This window comes from Sylvia atricapilla, chromosome 4, assembly GCF_009819655.1.
Source record: "Sylvia atricapilla isolate bSylAtr1 chromosome 4, bSylAtr1.pri, whole genome shotgun sequence".
NCBI lineage: Eukaryota > Metazoa > Chordata > Aves > Passeriformes > Sylviidae > Sylvia > Sylvia atricapilla.
The window spans coordinates 36,755,059-36,768,930 of record NC_089143.1 but is presented as its reverse complement, the minus strand read 5'-3'; the positions used below and the strand labels follow the sequence as shown (position 1 = coordinate 36,768,930).

General features: G+C 35.0%; 1 protein-coding gene across 2 annotated transcripts in view; it reads right to left on the bottom strand.

The window, feature by feature from the left end:
- Positions 1 to 13,872, bottom strand: part of GLRA3 (glycine receptor alpha 3) — a 76,704-nt gene that overhangs the window by 42,250 nt on the left and 20,582 nt on the right. Inside the window, exons 2-3 of one of the 2 annotated variants that reach the window (XM_066316828.1) lie at positions 13,594 to 13,721; positions 8,314 to 8,381 (exon numbers count right to left, since the gene is read on the bottom strand). In XM_066316828.1, the coding sequence (XP_066172925.1) occupies positions 8,314 to 8,381; positions 13,594 to 13,721 (196 nt within the window). Of the gene's footprint in view, positions 1 to 8,313; positions 8,382 to 13,593; positions 13,806 to 13,872 lie in introns of those variants that run through there. The other variant, XM_066316829.1, reaches the window with a different exon arrangement.

The following is a 13,872-nucleotide window of genomic DNA, read 5'->3' as shown; positions in this document are numbered from 1 at the left end:
GATCCCACTGGTGGAGGAGCAAGCAATTGGCTGTGCAGTACCGGTTTGCTGGCCGGGGTTAAATCATGACAAGAGGGATTTTTGTTGGCTTTGCAGTGCTTTTCAGCCCTGGATGGAATTGTTGAGAAATTCAAAGCCTCTGCTAGCTGGAGCACTAGAGGCAGAGCAGCAGAGAAGCCTGTGACTTGGGATTACCTGCAATTTGGAGAAAGGGAGGAAGGTGTCAATCTGTAGATCTCTGTCTAGAGACACCCGTTTGATGAATCTAAACAGCAGAGTAGCACTTCTTGGGTAAAACTGCTTATTTTAAAGGCCATAAAGGGTCAAATGGAAGTGCTCTGGAGTGAGAGAAGGGAGAACCCAATTTCTGTGCTGAAGGAGATGGCTGCTGCTGCTGAGGTTCGCATAATATGTCTGCGATTCTGAATTCATAAGCGTTATTTTGTGCAAAAAGAAATCAAACTATCTGAGAGATGCTGAGGTTTTTTAAGTTGTAAATTTGTATTAGGATCTAAAAGGATTTGGGGGTGGGGGGAAGAGGTCTAACACTTGATATAATGGCAATAATGACATAGGGAGTGACATGTCAGTAAAAAATGCAAATCAGACCACATCTTGCTGTGATCATGTTGACTTTTAAAGAAAATTAATGCCTGAATCACAGACTCATAATACTTCTTGCTCTTGTAGTTTTTAACAGCCATAATTGATAGCATGCTGTGTGTTGTCCATGGAAAAAGAAAAAATACTATGTAAAAACCAGATTTCTAAAACACTTTTGAAAAATTGTATAATTCTACTGTTTAATTTTAAAATATTATAAAATGTTTTCAACTTTTAAAATGTATTATTTACAATATATCTTTGCACTATGGGTATGATGTATAAAAGTCTGAGCATACAGCTCTTTCATGCTGAGTGATTACTTTGGCTACTGTAATTAAAAATTCACACCCAGTGTATGCACACCTAGAGAGCAGGAAGTACCAAATATTCAAAATAGAATGAAGACATGATGGGAGAAGGGAGTTTTTAAATGATGCTAAAGTCACGCTTTGAAATTTATTCAAATCAAGAATTTCAAGTCCATGTAGAATATTACAACTGAGAACCTTTCCAGGGCATATTTACTAGACGTAAGAACAGAAAGATAGAACAACTGCGACAATCCAAAAATCCTTTATTTTCTTAATTCAGGTTCATTTAACAACTATTCTAAAGTCCACTGTAGCTTTTGTTACCATAAACAGAGTTAACAAATGGCAGGTTCATGCAAAACTGAGGGAGACAGGCTATAGTCTTACAGTGATAGATGGGGATTTATGGACTTATCTCCTATTAGTGTTAATAGGAGTTAAGGAAAAAAATCCACCTATATCATGATGAGATTAATTTCCATTGCTTAAATACATATCATGTAACTACACTAAAAATATTTTTAAAAATATTACTTTTGACCTAGTCCTTTGACTTAACTATTTTTTTATATATTTTTACACTGGTATCTGTGCTATAATTTTAGGAAACATCATGAGTGTTACATAATCATAACCCCAAGGGAGTTTATTTTCATGATTGCAACAAAATAGGAAAGTTCATAAAAATCATACCTCATATGGTGTGAACAGAGCTATGTAGTGATGCTATAATATTTTTTTCACAGATAGTATGATTTTCTACAATAGTGACTGAGTAGAACTCAGCTTGCAAATTAGATATTTTCACAGCTTTTTCTGGATAATGCTGCAATTCCTATACCAGAATTTTTTGTAACAGCCTACCAATAACAGCCTTCAAATAGGTTGAAAAGACTAATATAATATTGTGGGAGAAAGTAAGAAGATACAGGAAGGGATGGGAGTAATGCCACATGATTTCATAGTGCAGTATTGTACAAGTAATGGTTTTCCCTTTAATTGAAAACGAGCAATCAGAGGAAGAGAACCAATATAAATAAACATAGATAAGGGGAAATTAGAGCTGTTAGCTGTTCCCCAGCTTTGCTAGAAGATTAGAAGCCTTTAGGTAAACAAAGGATATAAAAATTTAACTAAAGGCTAAGTCTTCCTTGGAATGAGAAGATAAAGATTCTGGAACAACCTTTGATAAGTTTGTAAAGAAACCACTTGGGTTTTAGGAAGCATTAGAGCAGGTGATGAGTAGTATTTAAAGTAGCACTGCATGCAGTAGCAGGGGCTTGAGCTGGTGATGTAGGAGGTCAGTTCAGGTCTTCTGTAGCTAATAATTGCAGTAAGTGCTATAGAGAAGTAGAAATTTTTGTGTCTATAAACTCAGCTCTTCAGCTTTCTGTATTATAAAGTGTTTTGCAATTCTTTTAAGAATGCTTGTTAAAATGGACCATTTGTATGTCTGGATGAGCTGATTATAACACCTGTCCTGGTAAATATTAATATATTTTAGATAAACCAGAACAATTACTTCTAGCTTAGGGTAGTAAGGCAACTGTCTGTCTGGATTCAGCCTTTTCTTCAAATGAGGTAAAAAATCTTTGAAGTTAGGTTTCCATTAATGTAAACAAGAATTTAAAGAAATATCACCCGGCACATAAGCAGCAATGCTGCTGCTGCTACTATTTCCCTGGACCTAAGAAACAGTCTCTAACTAATGGGTTATAAAATGTTTTCAGAACTTGTTTATACCTGAAGTTGGTATAGATAGTTGTATACCTGATTTGACATTTCTTCCAGGAACAGGAAGTTAAAGCAGAAGATATTATATACATTTGGTAGTAGTATAGGGATATTTTTTAATATATCAGCAAATCAGATGCCTGGCTCTCATGTTTCTATGCACAGCTTTAAATTGAACTCATTCTTAACCAGCATCTCTGAAAACGTCCTCAACATGGATTAGGTGTTGTATTGCACCCATGTGCAATACAAAACATCACCCTTGGTTGGCTGTTGCAAGCAGCTGGTGTCATGTCACACCTTTCAACTTGATGAGACATCTGGGACACAGCTGTGCCACATTTGCCTTGTATTTTCTTGTCCCTCTCCACTTCATTATGCTCTTGTAAAGCCAGACAGTGTTTTACCTGATATCTTCCACCACAATTTCCAGGGAACTCCAAGATTCCCTTCTAAAAAGTTATCTTAGACTAAAATTTCCAGAGCAAAAGTGTACACACAAAAAAATAGCTTTTTATTTCTGCCTGGAAAACCAACAGGCATTGGAATTCCTTTTTCAATTAGGGGAAAAAAAAAAAAAAAAAAGGCGATCTGTTTGCTAATTCATATCTTGTATATGTAGTGATATGTTTTTCTAAGCATAGTTCGGCTGCATCCCATAGAGTTTCCTTATAATATGGAATAGATGCTGTAATAGATCCTGTATATTGGGAGATATGATCTCTCTGCTTATAATCCAAGTTCAGCAACAGGATTTGCTGGATTTGTCCAGACATGTAGCAAACTGGACAGCTGTAGACCCACTAGAATTTGTAAAACCTCTATCTACTCCTGACTCTGTGACCCAGGATCAGGGTGGAAGAGGCCAGTGTATGAATAATAAAGAATGTTATATAATCTGATGTCCAAACTTGCACAAGAACAATCAATTTTTCTTTGTCTTAATAGAAGGGAGTGGATTGTCAAACAAGGAAACATTTTTATTGTTTTATTTTTTTTTTTAATTCTGAAACTGTAAATCGGCCATTGCAGTGAGGTCTTGCTTTCACTCATCTGAGATAAAAAGCATAGGTGTTTCTTCCTGACACTTCAGTATTAACACTTTGATATATATATACTGGACAGATTCTTCACTGTATTTTCAGTAAAGAAAAGCAACTATTTCCTTGTATTTAAGACAATAACCTAAACAGTTAACTTGAGAAAAAAAAAAAAAAAAAGTTTGGTGAAACTCTTCATTGAGGTTTCTAATGTGTACAAGGTAACACTTCTTCCAAACAATCTATTGAAAGACAAGCTGGAATAGGTACAATAGAAGAAAATCAGAAAAGCTTATTGAAGAAAGATGAAGCTAAAGAAATTAAAAGGCTGTGGCTCATGAAACAACAGTAATTACAGTGCCTTTAAAATGGGTTGGTCTGGTTTAAAAGTACATTTTATTTGTAAAGCAAGAAAATCTCTTTAATGGGGGATAGAGCAAAATCTATAACATGCTTCCTATCAACATTCAATTCTTTTCAAACTGAATCAAGAAATACCCCTGAGCAAAAACATGGTAAGGCCAAATAAGAGACACGATTTTCAATTGTTAATTGAGATTAATTAAGAGTGTCAAATTAAAATGAAATTAATTAATTCAATGTTAATTTTCTGGACATGTTGTTATTTGCCATCACATCTCTCTGTGAGATCCCCTTCAACGCACTTTGAGCACATGCATTATGCTAAGCATATTAACATACACTGAGTAAAACTTGCTGTAAGTCTGCATTAAGGTCAGTATTGTACCTCACTTTTAAAACTCAGAAAACCTTGAGCAAATTTATCAGTCACATTTCCTAGACTAAAACCAGACATTTTGTATGGCCTACTACGCACTCTATAGACTAATTGTCTTCTGTATTCAGTATTCTGACTGAACATTTGCAGCTGAAAATGTTGGCAATGATATTATTCTGACCCTGTATGACTGAATAATCTGGGATGGTTTTTTGTGGTTTTTTTTTTTTTTTTTTTTTTTTTTTTAAATTGCCCACAATATATATGACACTGCTCATAATGACCACAAAATCTTTTAGCCTTAGGAGATACAGTGTGAATACAAGCTGAGCACAGCTTGAGCTACCAAACTCCCTGAGAAACCTTTTAGAGTATTGTGATAAAAGCTGAAATTTAAGTTCTACTGCATCAGTAAGAAAAGTATTTGGGTTTCTGTAGGATATGGTTCCCATATTGCCAACATAGATTTAATTTATGCGACCAAGCAATCCAAATGATCAATCAGATTTTTAAGATTATGTGTGCTTAGGTATGTTTCTATTTATCTCAAATGAAAACCTTCATGTGTTAATTTGTATTAAATATGTTATGTTAATTTCATTATAATGAAATAGTAATTTTATTGTGGGCTTCCACAATTTTTTAATCTTTTTTTGTTCCATATTTCTAAATTCTTATGTGTAAAAGCCCAGAATAACAGCAACATGAAAAATATGAAACACTGGTCCCAGGTTTTTCTTTATATGTGTGAAACAGTAAGAGTTTTATTTGTCTAAACAAATAAATGATGAGTGTGAAATTCTTACTTTGTGAATATCATTGAGATATGCACAGATCTAGTGCTACCATTCAGCTTGATAACACAGAAAAATTGGCGAGGCTGGATCCTAAGTGGTGCAATGATAAAAAGTTTGTTTAAGGGAGCTTTCAATTATGTAGTCTACTTTTTTGCCTGCCTCCTCAGAGCATACATGGCATGCATGAAGCTGCTCACATGGTCGCTTAAAATCACCTAAGTTCAACAAGAATCGCAGCTTCTAACAAGAGGTGGCATTCTTTTCCCTGCTATGAACCATCTGACTTGTATTTTGAGAAAAAGGAAGAGGATATGAATAACTGGAACCCAGAGAAAGAAGGGAGGGAGGAAGGAAAGGAAGGAAGCAAGGAAGGAAGGAAGGAAGAAAAGGAAGCAGTTTGCAGAACTGACAAGCTGTAAACCCATTTATGCAAGTGTTTTGGTTTGACTGCCTCTCCTGGGCTATTAGAGCAGGTGTAGATGAGTTAAAATGAAGATGCTTGCCCAAGAGCCACCCACTGCCCTTCCCATTGCTCCTGCCACACTCCCCGTCCTTACCGAGGGCGGTTCAGCCCGCGATGTGAAATTGGCACCGGGTCACTTTGTCGGCGTGCCGGGTTTTTAACCCCTTGTTTTCCTGCCTGTCTGCTCTTGTGCACAGCCGAGGCGGCAGAGGGAGCTCAAAGATTTTGGTCATCAGCAAGAGACCCCGGGAGGTCCGGACAGAGAGGGACTCTGCCACGGGCAGCTGCAGGACAGCGAGGGACAGGGCTCGATGTATCCGGACTCCTTTAAAGCTGGTAGATTATACGGATATCCCAATACCAGCTGGTAGCTTTAAATACAAGGTATCAGTGGCCAGGTTTTATTTTGCACTTGTTGCTTACTTAGCTTGTTCTGTTTACAGTTTGGAAAAAGAGGTATTTATCAAGAATTTAAAAGTCTTTTTTGAGTCTAAAATTTTGTTTTAATGAGTTAAGACGCAGGTACGTGAATTTTAAGGAGTGCAGTAAATTCAGTTGATAAAATAGTGAAAATTGAACACATGCTGAACTGCAATGAGTTGACATGCAAGATGGTTATCACTGTCATTTAAAGGTAGAAAGATTTTCATGTTTTTTAGTTCACCATCAGGGTTAGGGAGAAGAAAAGCTAATGAAACACAAAACTGAAAGTTCTATCTAGACAAAAGCATTTGTTCTTCTGCAAAGAAGGATTTGAGTCTTTGAGAGGCCATCAGTGGTTGACAATAAGTAGAAGTTTGTTGTGAGCTATATCAGTGAATACATTATTAGCACAACACAAGCATCATGAAGGTCGAGGTTGTGCTTAAATGTCCAGTTTTTTGTGTTTAATGTCCAGCATGAAAACACGAGAATGAAAAGCCTCGTGGTTCTGACCAGGTTTGGTATTTTCAATAACATATTACATTACCTGGAACTCTTTGTTACAGACCAGGTTATTGTCTACCTTGAATGTTTCATTTTGCTTTTGAGGTAACACAGAACAGAATGTGGTTTCATTATAAAATAAAAATGTTGTACTAACTTAACTAAGCTGCACTGGCAGGAAATGTTTATAATTCTCTGATTTTGGAGTGAAAATACACTTGAGAAGATGTAAACTTGGTCATCCTCTTCCCAAACTCAGGACAATTTTTTGTGTTAACAACTCCAGTTTTGTACATATCCTTTATATGGCAATCGAATGGCTATGTCCTTGCACTTTACTGACCTTGTGGTCTGTCTCCTCTTTTGGACCAGATTCATCCAGACATCAGGAAGTAGCTGTGGAACACTATTCTAATCATGTGGGTATTGCTTAATCCTCTGATTGAACCTGAATAAATCTCTCTGGATGCCCTGTCAATCTGTTTGGGATTTGCAATCTGGAAAGGCCCCCAAATACAAATTAAAGTAATTTTCTATCTGAAAAAAAAATAAAAAAATCATCTACATCTCTCAGTAGCATCTACTCCTATGTTCCAAGGTAGGTAAAGAACAGGCAGTTGTTAATACCACTTGGAGATAGAGGACAGAAATATCTGACTATATGAATTTTTCTTATTGTTTTCCTAACTACAGATCCTTGGTTATGTTAAGGTTTTTTGGTAGGATTTTGTTTGTTTGTGTTGAGTTTGTTTTTTGTTGGTTTTTTTTTTTTTTTTTACTATATCAGTTGAGTTCTGTCATTCCAAGTAAAGAATGTAAGGTAATGTCCTTACTCCTGAAATTGTTGGGATTTCAGATTATTTTTTATATTTGGATCTTACAAACTCCCACAATTGTTTTGCTATCTCTCTGTATTTTAACCCTCTCTGCCCCAAAATTATTACGTACTGTTTTCAAAGAGGTATTTTTAACTTTCTTTAAGAAAAAGTGAAACACTTGTAGAGAGAAGGAATGCCAATATCTCCCCTTACTGCATTTTAGTGGTTATATCTGTACTCCAAGTCACTAGCATATGTCTCACCTTTTACTGAGGTTATCCTGGGGGCTTTACATTCTGACCTCTTCTCCTTATTTTGTTAAAATCTCATATTTTTGTGCTGTATCATCTTTCTTTAGTAGGCAAATTTTAAGTGTATGCACAAAAGCATGAAATCCACTTTTTTTTTTTCTGGATCTTATATACCAGTTCAAAGTTTTAGTCATTCTATTATTTCATTGCAGTAACTCTATGAAAGAAGGACTTTTAAAATAAAGTATACATCTCTTTATGATGAAATTAAAATATATTATTAATAAAGTGGCTTAATGAGGTGTCACTTTTGAGGTTAGAAAGGTGGAACATAATAGAAACTAATATCTATCTAATATTTATGTCATTGCAACAGTCAGAACTTAGGGAGAAATGATTAAAAAAACCCTTTTACCCTTGGCTTTATTTTTTACTTGTGTGTGATGGTATAATGATGAAATTTTTGTTAGAAAAAAATCAATTGCCAAATTAGGTATTCTCACTTTCCATTCTCAGAGGTGGATTTCCGTCTTTGCTTAAGTCCAGATGAAGAGAAGACCTAGTTTTAGAGCTCATGGAACATATTTAACTTTGGCTTCAAACATTGACTGAGTAAAAATATCTTACCATGGTTGTCTCTGCAATGGATCCAAAGCTGTTTATAAATATGTTGCATGTGACATTAACTGGAGGACCTGTAAAAGAGAAAAAAAAACCCCACCAGTCCCTTTTCCAGAATTATTGTTTATTGATTGATTATTCAATATAAACCATTCAGGAGCAATATTTTCTGAATTTGGAAAAAAATAATGCTACATTCACAACTAATTTAATGCACAATTAAATTGAATGGTTTCTAACAATTTTCCTTTGGATTTTTCTCAAAGGTACACTACATATCTGGTCAGTTTTAGCAATTAAAAAACCCCACAGCAACGAAGCTCAGTACAAACCTGCACACATGCTTCTATGTGAAAAAGAAAAAAACCAACATCCCATTTTGGTTAAATATTTTCTGTGTATTTCAGTGAAAAGGCATGTCACTTCTCACAACAATTCAGGGGGAAAGTGACTTTCTACACTCAAGGCAGCTTCTACCTTCAATGTTTTCTGTCATCACTGGGGAAAGTAATGCATTATTGCTGCTCTTATCTCTACTGCTTACAGGAAAGTCATTTAGATTCTATTCCCATTCCTCTTAACTTCACAAAATGTTTAAGAGTCCATTTATAACTGAAATCTTTGTTACCACGGATCCTCAGTCAACTGTTGTTTTGTCTTATCTTGCATTTTGAAGTATTAGTAGTGGCAGAGGAGTCATTATGATAACTGAACAATGAATTGCCTCTTCATAGAAAAGGGTTTAAATTATTTTCTAGAAGTCTTTAAAAATGTCACTGTGGAAAAGCGTGCTAATTTTTCCATTATCCTTATCGGTTTCACTCCGTGTCTAACAGAAATAAGGTTTTTCCACCTCAAGTTTTTTTTGTTTCCTTCCTACAACTCAATATTCTTATATCAATAAACCAGTTCATCACTGGAGAACCTGGATTCTTTTTGTAGTTGTAAGCAGCCTAATTATGAGAGATCTGTATCTGGAATATGAAGACTGGTCTTATAATCCTTTATATAATTGTTTTTTTTAGTATCACTGAAGGAAGAAACTGGTCTGCCACTACTGGTGGTTTGCAACTAGCAAAATCTAACATGACGATAAATTTCACATTAAATACTTGAAGAATCAGAATGTCCACTAAAAAGTCTGCCAATATGCCAGAACTTGGAACATCCAGCTTTCTTTCTTGACAAGAAAAATGGCTTTGTGCAGCAATTCTAACAAAACACTTCTACATGTACTTCAGTCACTGCAATACACAAAACTACACCTATGGAGCAGAATTTTCAGGTAAGGAGACAGCACTTGGAGTCACTTTGGTACACAGTTGATTATTTAGAGTTTTTGAGTATGTCCAGTACTTCTGAGGATTCAGTAAAAGCTTTATTTTAAAAGCTCAACTCCTGAAAAGGATCAAGGGAAGAAAGAAAAGCAGGGACAATGAATGAAGGCAAAGTCACTAAAAATTGTCAAGGAGAAAATTGTACTTCTTGCCCATGTTAGTAATTTGTTTGCAAGGCAGATTTTCTTTCAAACACTTCCATGTTGTGGTACCTGCCATCCTTTCTATTTTGATGTGACATTATCTTGTTCAAAATAGGACTATACTTTAAAATTGAATTTGCTTTATCAACATGGTTGCTTTTATAAAGAAAAAGCTCTAAATCACTGCAGTGCTGATGCTTTATTTCAAATTACAATAAAATAGTTAATAGCTAGTTAAAAGGAGCACAAGAGTGGAAGCTAAAAGTAGCCTGCAAATGTTATAAAGACACAGTGCTGAGAGTAAAAATGAACTTCCCAAAACATGGTCAAAAAGAATCACGACTGAGAAGCTGTAAAAGCTGGAAGTCATATTTGAACACAGGAATTCAGGCAAGTTGAACATAGATTAAAGAGAGGCAGAAAAGAAATAGAGCTAAAACTCACTAGAGACAGGGAAGCTAACAATGATCGCTATCTACAAGGCATTAAAAATAGAATCCTGCCAAGATCTGAAAGCTGAAAGAAGATGATTAAGGTATAAAAGTATCTATGGAAGTGAAGAAGGTCAGAGCAGAAATACCAAATGAAGTCTTTGTAGCAGCATTTGTCTCCAATTGCCAGCTGTGTCAAACACTAGAGCCATTCTGCTGGAATTTTATATGAGGACTGTAGAAGACATTTCAGACCAAGTGAACAGGAACAAACTGACCAGCCGAGGTGATATAAATCCAGACATTATAAAAATATGTGCAAAATTGTGGAAATATAATTCACTGTGAGTCAGCTATCACCTGTGTCCGTTTTGTAAGCAGTGGAAATACTCATCATGTTCAGCAAGTATAACTTGAATTACAAAAATTGCCCAGGTTTCAGGTATAATGGTGGGGAACAGAAACTTTATCCCTGTAAACCTTATCTCTGTACCAGCCAAACTGGTAGAAATATTGGTAACTTTTATAATTAGGAGATACAGATTAATATTATATATATATATATACACACATTACATAGATTAATATATTTATATATTGGGGAGAAAGATGTCAAAAAGTCAAAAAGGATCAAAAATTCTATGAAAAGCTGCCACACAAAACCAGCTCAAGTAGAAGAGGACCCTTCATACTGTGAAAGGTATACAATAGGCATCAATCTGCAAATATACAAATTTGTAAAGATCAAAAGGAAGTAATACATCTCTGTGTCTTAGTATGTCACATGGCAGTAAAGTCAGTAAAGCAATCAACAAATTTAAAGGAAACCAAAATATTATACTTTTTAATATTCCAAATCACAAAGGTTTTATTGCCAGAAAATAATGTAAAGACTAAAAATATAAGCAGATTCCAGTAGGGATCAGGAGAACATATGTAACTAATTTTTTTTTTTTTCAATTTAGTCCTGACTTTCAAAGCTTCTAAACTAATGATTGTGAAAAATCTTTGCCAATAGCAGGGCAAATAACCCTTTCCATCTTCATATGTAAATGCTCATTTTTTACTTTAATATTTAAATTTTTTACACCATTGTGTTCAAATTTGAAAGGCAATGAAGTATTTTCCATATTTGTAGGAATGGATATCGTCTGCAATGTGGACACTGAGTAAGAGAAGCACTTTGCTATAGGTTTGATGTGATATATATAAAAAAACCTGCAACTGGAACAAAGCTTTTACAAAGATTCTCAATTTGTATTCCATAGCTGAATAAATACCATATCTTCTCTATTATATTTTTTGACCAAGAACTAATATGCAGTATTCCATATCCAAAAGCAGAGCACATAGACAAAATATGTAATTTTGTCTTCTTGACCAAGATTACTTATGAATAAAATTTGCCATTAAAAATCTTACCTGCATAGGAATTTTAATGGAACAAAAAAGATTTAAAATTAATGCCTGAGTTATCTTATTAATACTTATCCTCTTTCTTTAAAAGTACCAGTTTAAAACCTCAAAAAGGCATTAAGCCCCAGCACTTGTAGGAATAACAAAACTAACTAAAAAGTGGCAAAGTCACTTAAGGAGATATTTATTCTTCGTCGTAGGTCTGAATCATTCTGGGCAGATATGTTCAAACTGCACAGCTGTCCAGAAGATTTAGAATGTGCACTTTTTGAAAAGGAACAACGTCAAATTAGGTTTTGTCTCTTTAAGTTTCAATAGTTACAAAGCAAGGCTCTAAATCCTTTGATTTATACTTTCAAGAAATATTGCATTTAATTTTGTAATCTCTGAACCATCTGTCTATTCTTCATTGTTGCCTCATCAGAAGACTGTGACTGGATGCTGTCCGTGACAAACTATAAAATCCAATCCCCAAACCGTACAGAGATGTGTTTGAAATTCCAGTGCACATTTATAATTTCCTAAGAAATACCAGCATCACTAACTTAAAAAGAGCAAAGCATTTCCAGCTGCAGTAAATCCCGGGTAAAAAGTTTGTATATACACAACCAACTGTTTATGGCTTGCTGATGAGGAAGTAATCTGACGAATCTCTTACATGGTCCTTATGAATCAGACTGGGCAAATTCTGGTGAAACCAGCACATAGCAGTGGCTTTGGAGTCAAAACCACTTAAGTTTCTGGAACTTGGAGATGTCAAAAAATTATAACGTTTCTTGCTGAATAAGAATTAAGACAGAAAGGCAGTGACAGATGACTTGGAGGAGAAAGCACTGCCAGCTTGAAGGAAAAGTTTTGTAGTAAACATGGAGTAAGGCTTATAGTGAAATGTTAGTGCTAAGAGAATATTTTGGACTCAAGAAGATAGGCATAGGAGAAAGCAGCTAAGGCAAAATAAGAATAATATAATTTTTAATCACAATAGGTTTATTCTTTTAAAACATTATTTATATTCTGGCCAATTTAAAGAGTGTGCCCTTATTTAAAGGTTCAGCAATAGTTAGATATGGTTGCACTATAACATTGGAACTCTTGTTTTCAAAAAAGAGAATAGTCAAGTTTACCTAAACTTCCCAGACTATGAAAGTTAGAATGAATGGCTTTTTTTTGTATGATATTTTGCATATTCATATGAAAATAGAGGTTTTATAATCCTTCATTAAATACCCTAATGTGCCTGAACTGGGTAATATGCTAAGACCCTCAGGAGATGTAGTCTTCCTGTTTGCAAATTTTGCTGTTTCAGTCTTTGAATCTGCTTTGTTTTAATTGAATCTCTTTTGTGATAAGTGCATAGTAGGCACATGCCAAGACAAAATTCCACATATTGAGAACTTGTAATTTCAGTGGAGAACTGAGAACAGATTAAAGAACAAGATGAAAGATGGTCCTTTTGGCATTTCAAGGCACAAAAGAGGCCCAGGAGTGAGGAATATAATTTGGTGGTAGAATTGGTAACTAAGATGAGCTGTTTTGAGTTTGATGGTCAATGTCATTTACAGATTCTTTAGAACCAGACAGATATGAAGGTTTGGCCAATCCTTCACAGAACTTGCTTTCCATAGTGTTTTGTGCTATGACAATACAAGGTGGGAATCTGAATCCCTCAGTAAGCATTTCAGGAAAGGAAGGAAACTAGCAAACCATATTAGACAACACAAATCTATGGAGAAGGTGTATTTACGAAAGGCCTGCAATCGAGGAGCTGTGAAAATGGCAGGTGTCATGTATATTGCCTCTGAAATGAGCTGCCATACACACAAAAGAAAAGGAAAAGGAGGCACTTTTTTATTTTTTAGTGAATGCACTTCTTAGTTTTCATATATGTTTCAGAAATTGCATTTTTGTGAGCAGTAATATTGACATACTGAAAACCTTGAACATTAGTTTTGAAATTACCTTTGAAATTTGGTCTGATCCTCGCATCATAGCCCGACATCCTACCCATCAGCTTATCCAGGAAATCGGATGGCGACATTGGCATGCTACGAGATCTCGCACTGTCTGTTTCCTTTGTGGCTACCAAGCTAACAGCAAGGAAAAACAAACAAACAAACAATTGTTAGAAATTTTTTTAGCAGAACAATGATTTTATTTAGTCAATCACAGTTCATTTTTGTAAGAACTGGAAAACAGGAAAACTAAGACAGTCTTTCAAGCTAGTTAAAGCTTCAAAAA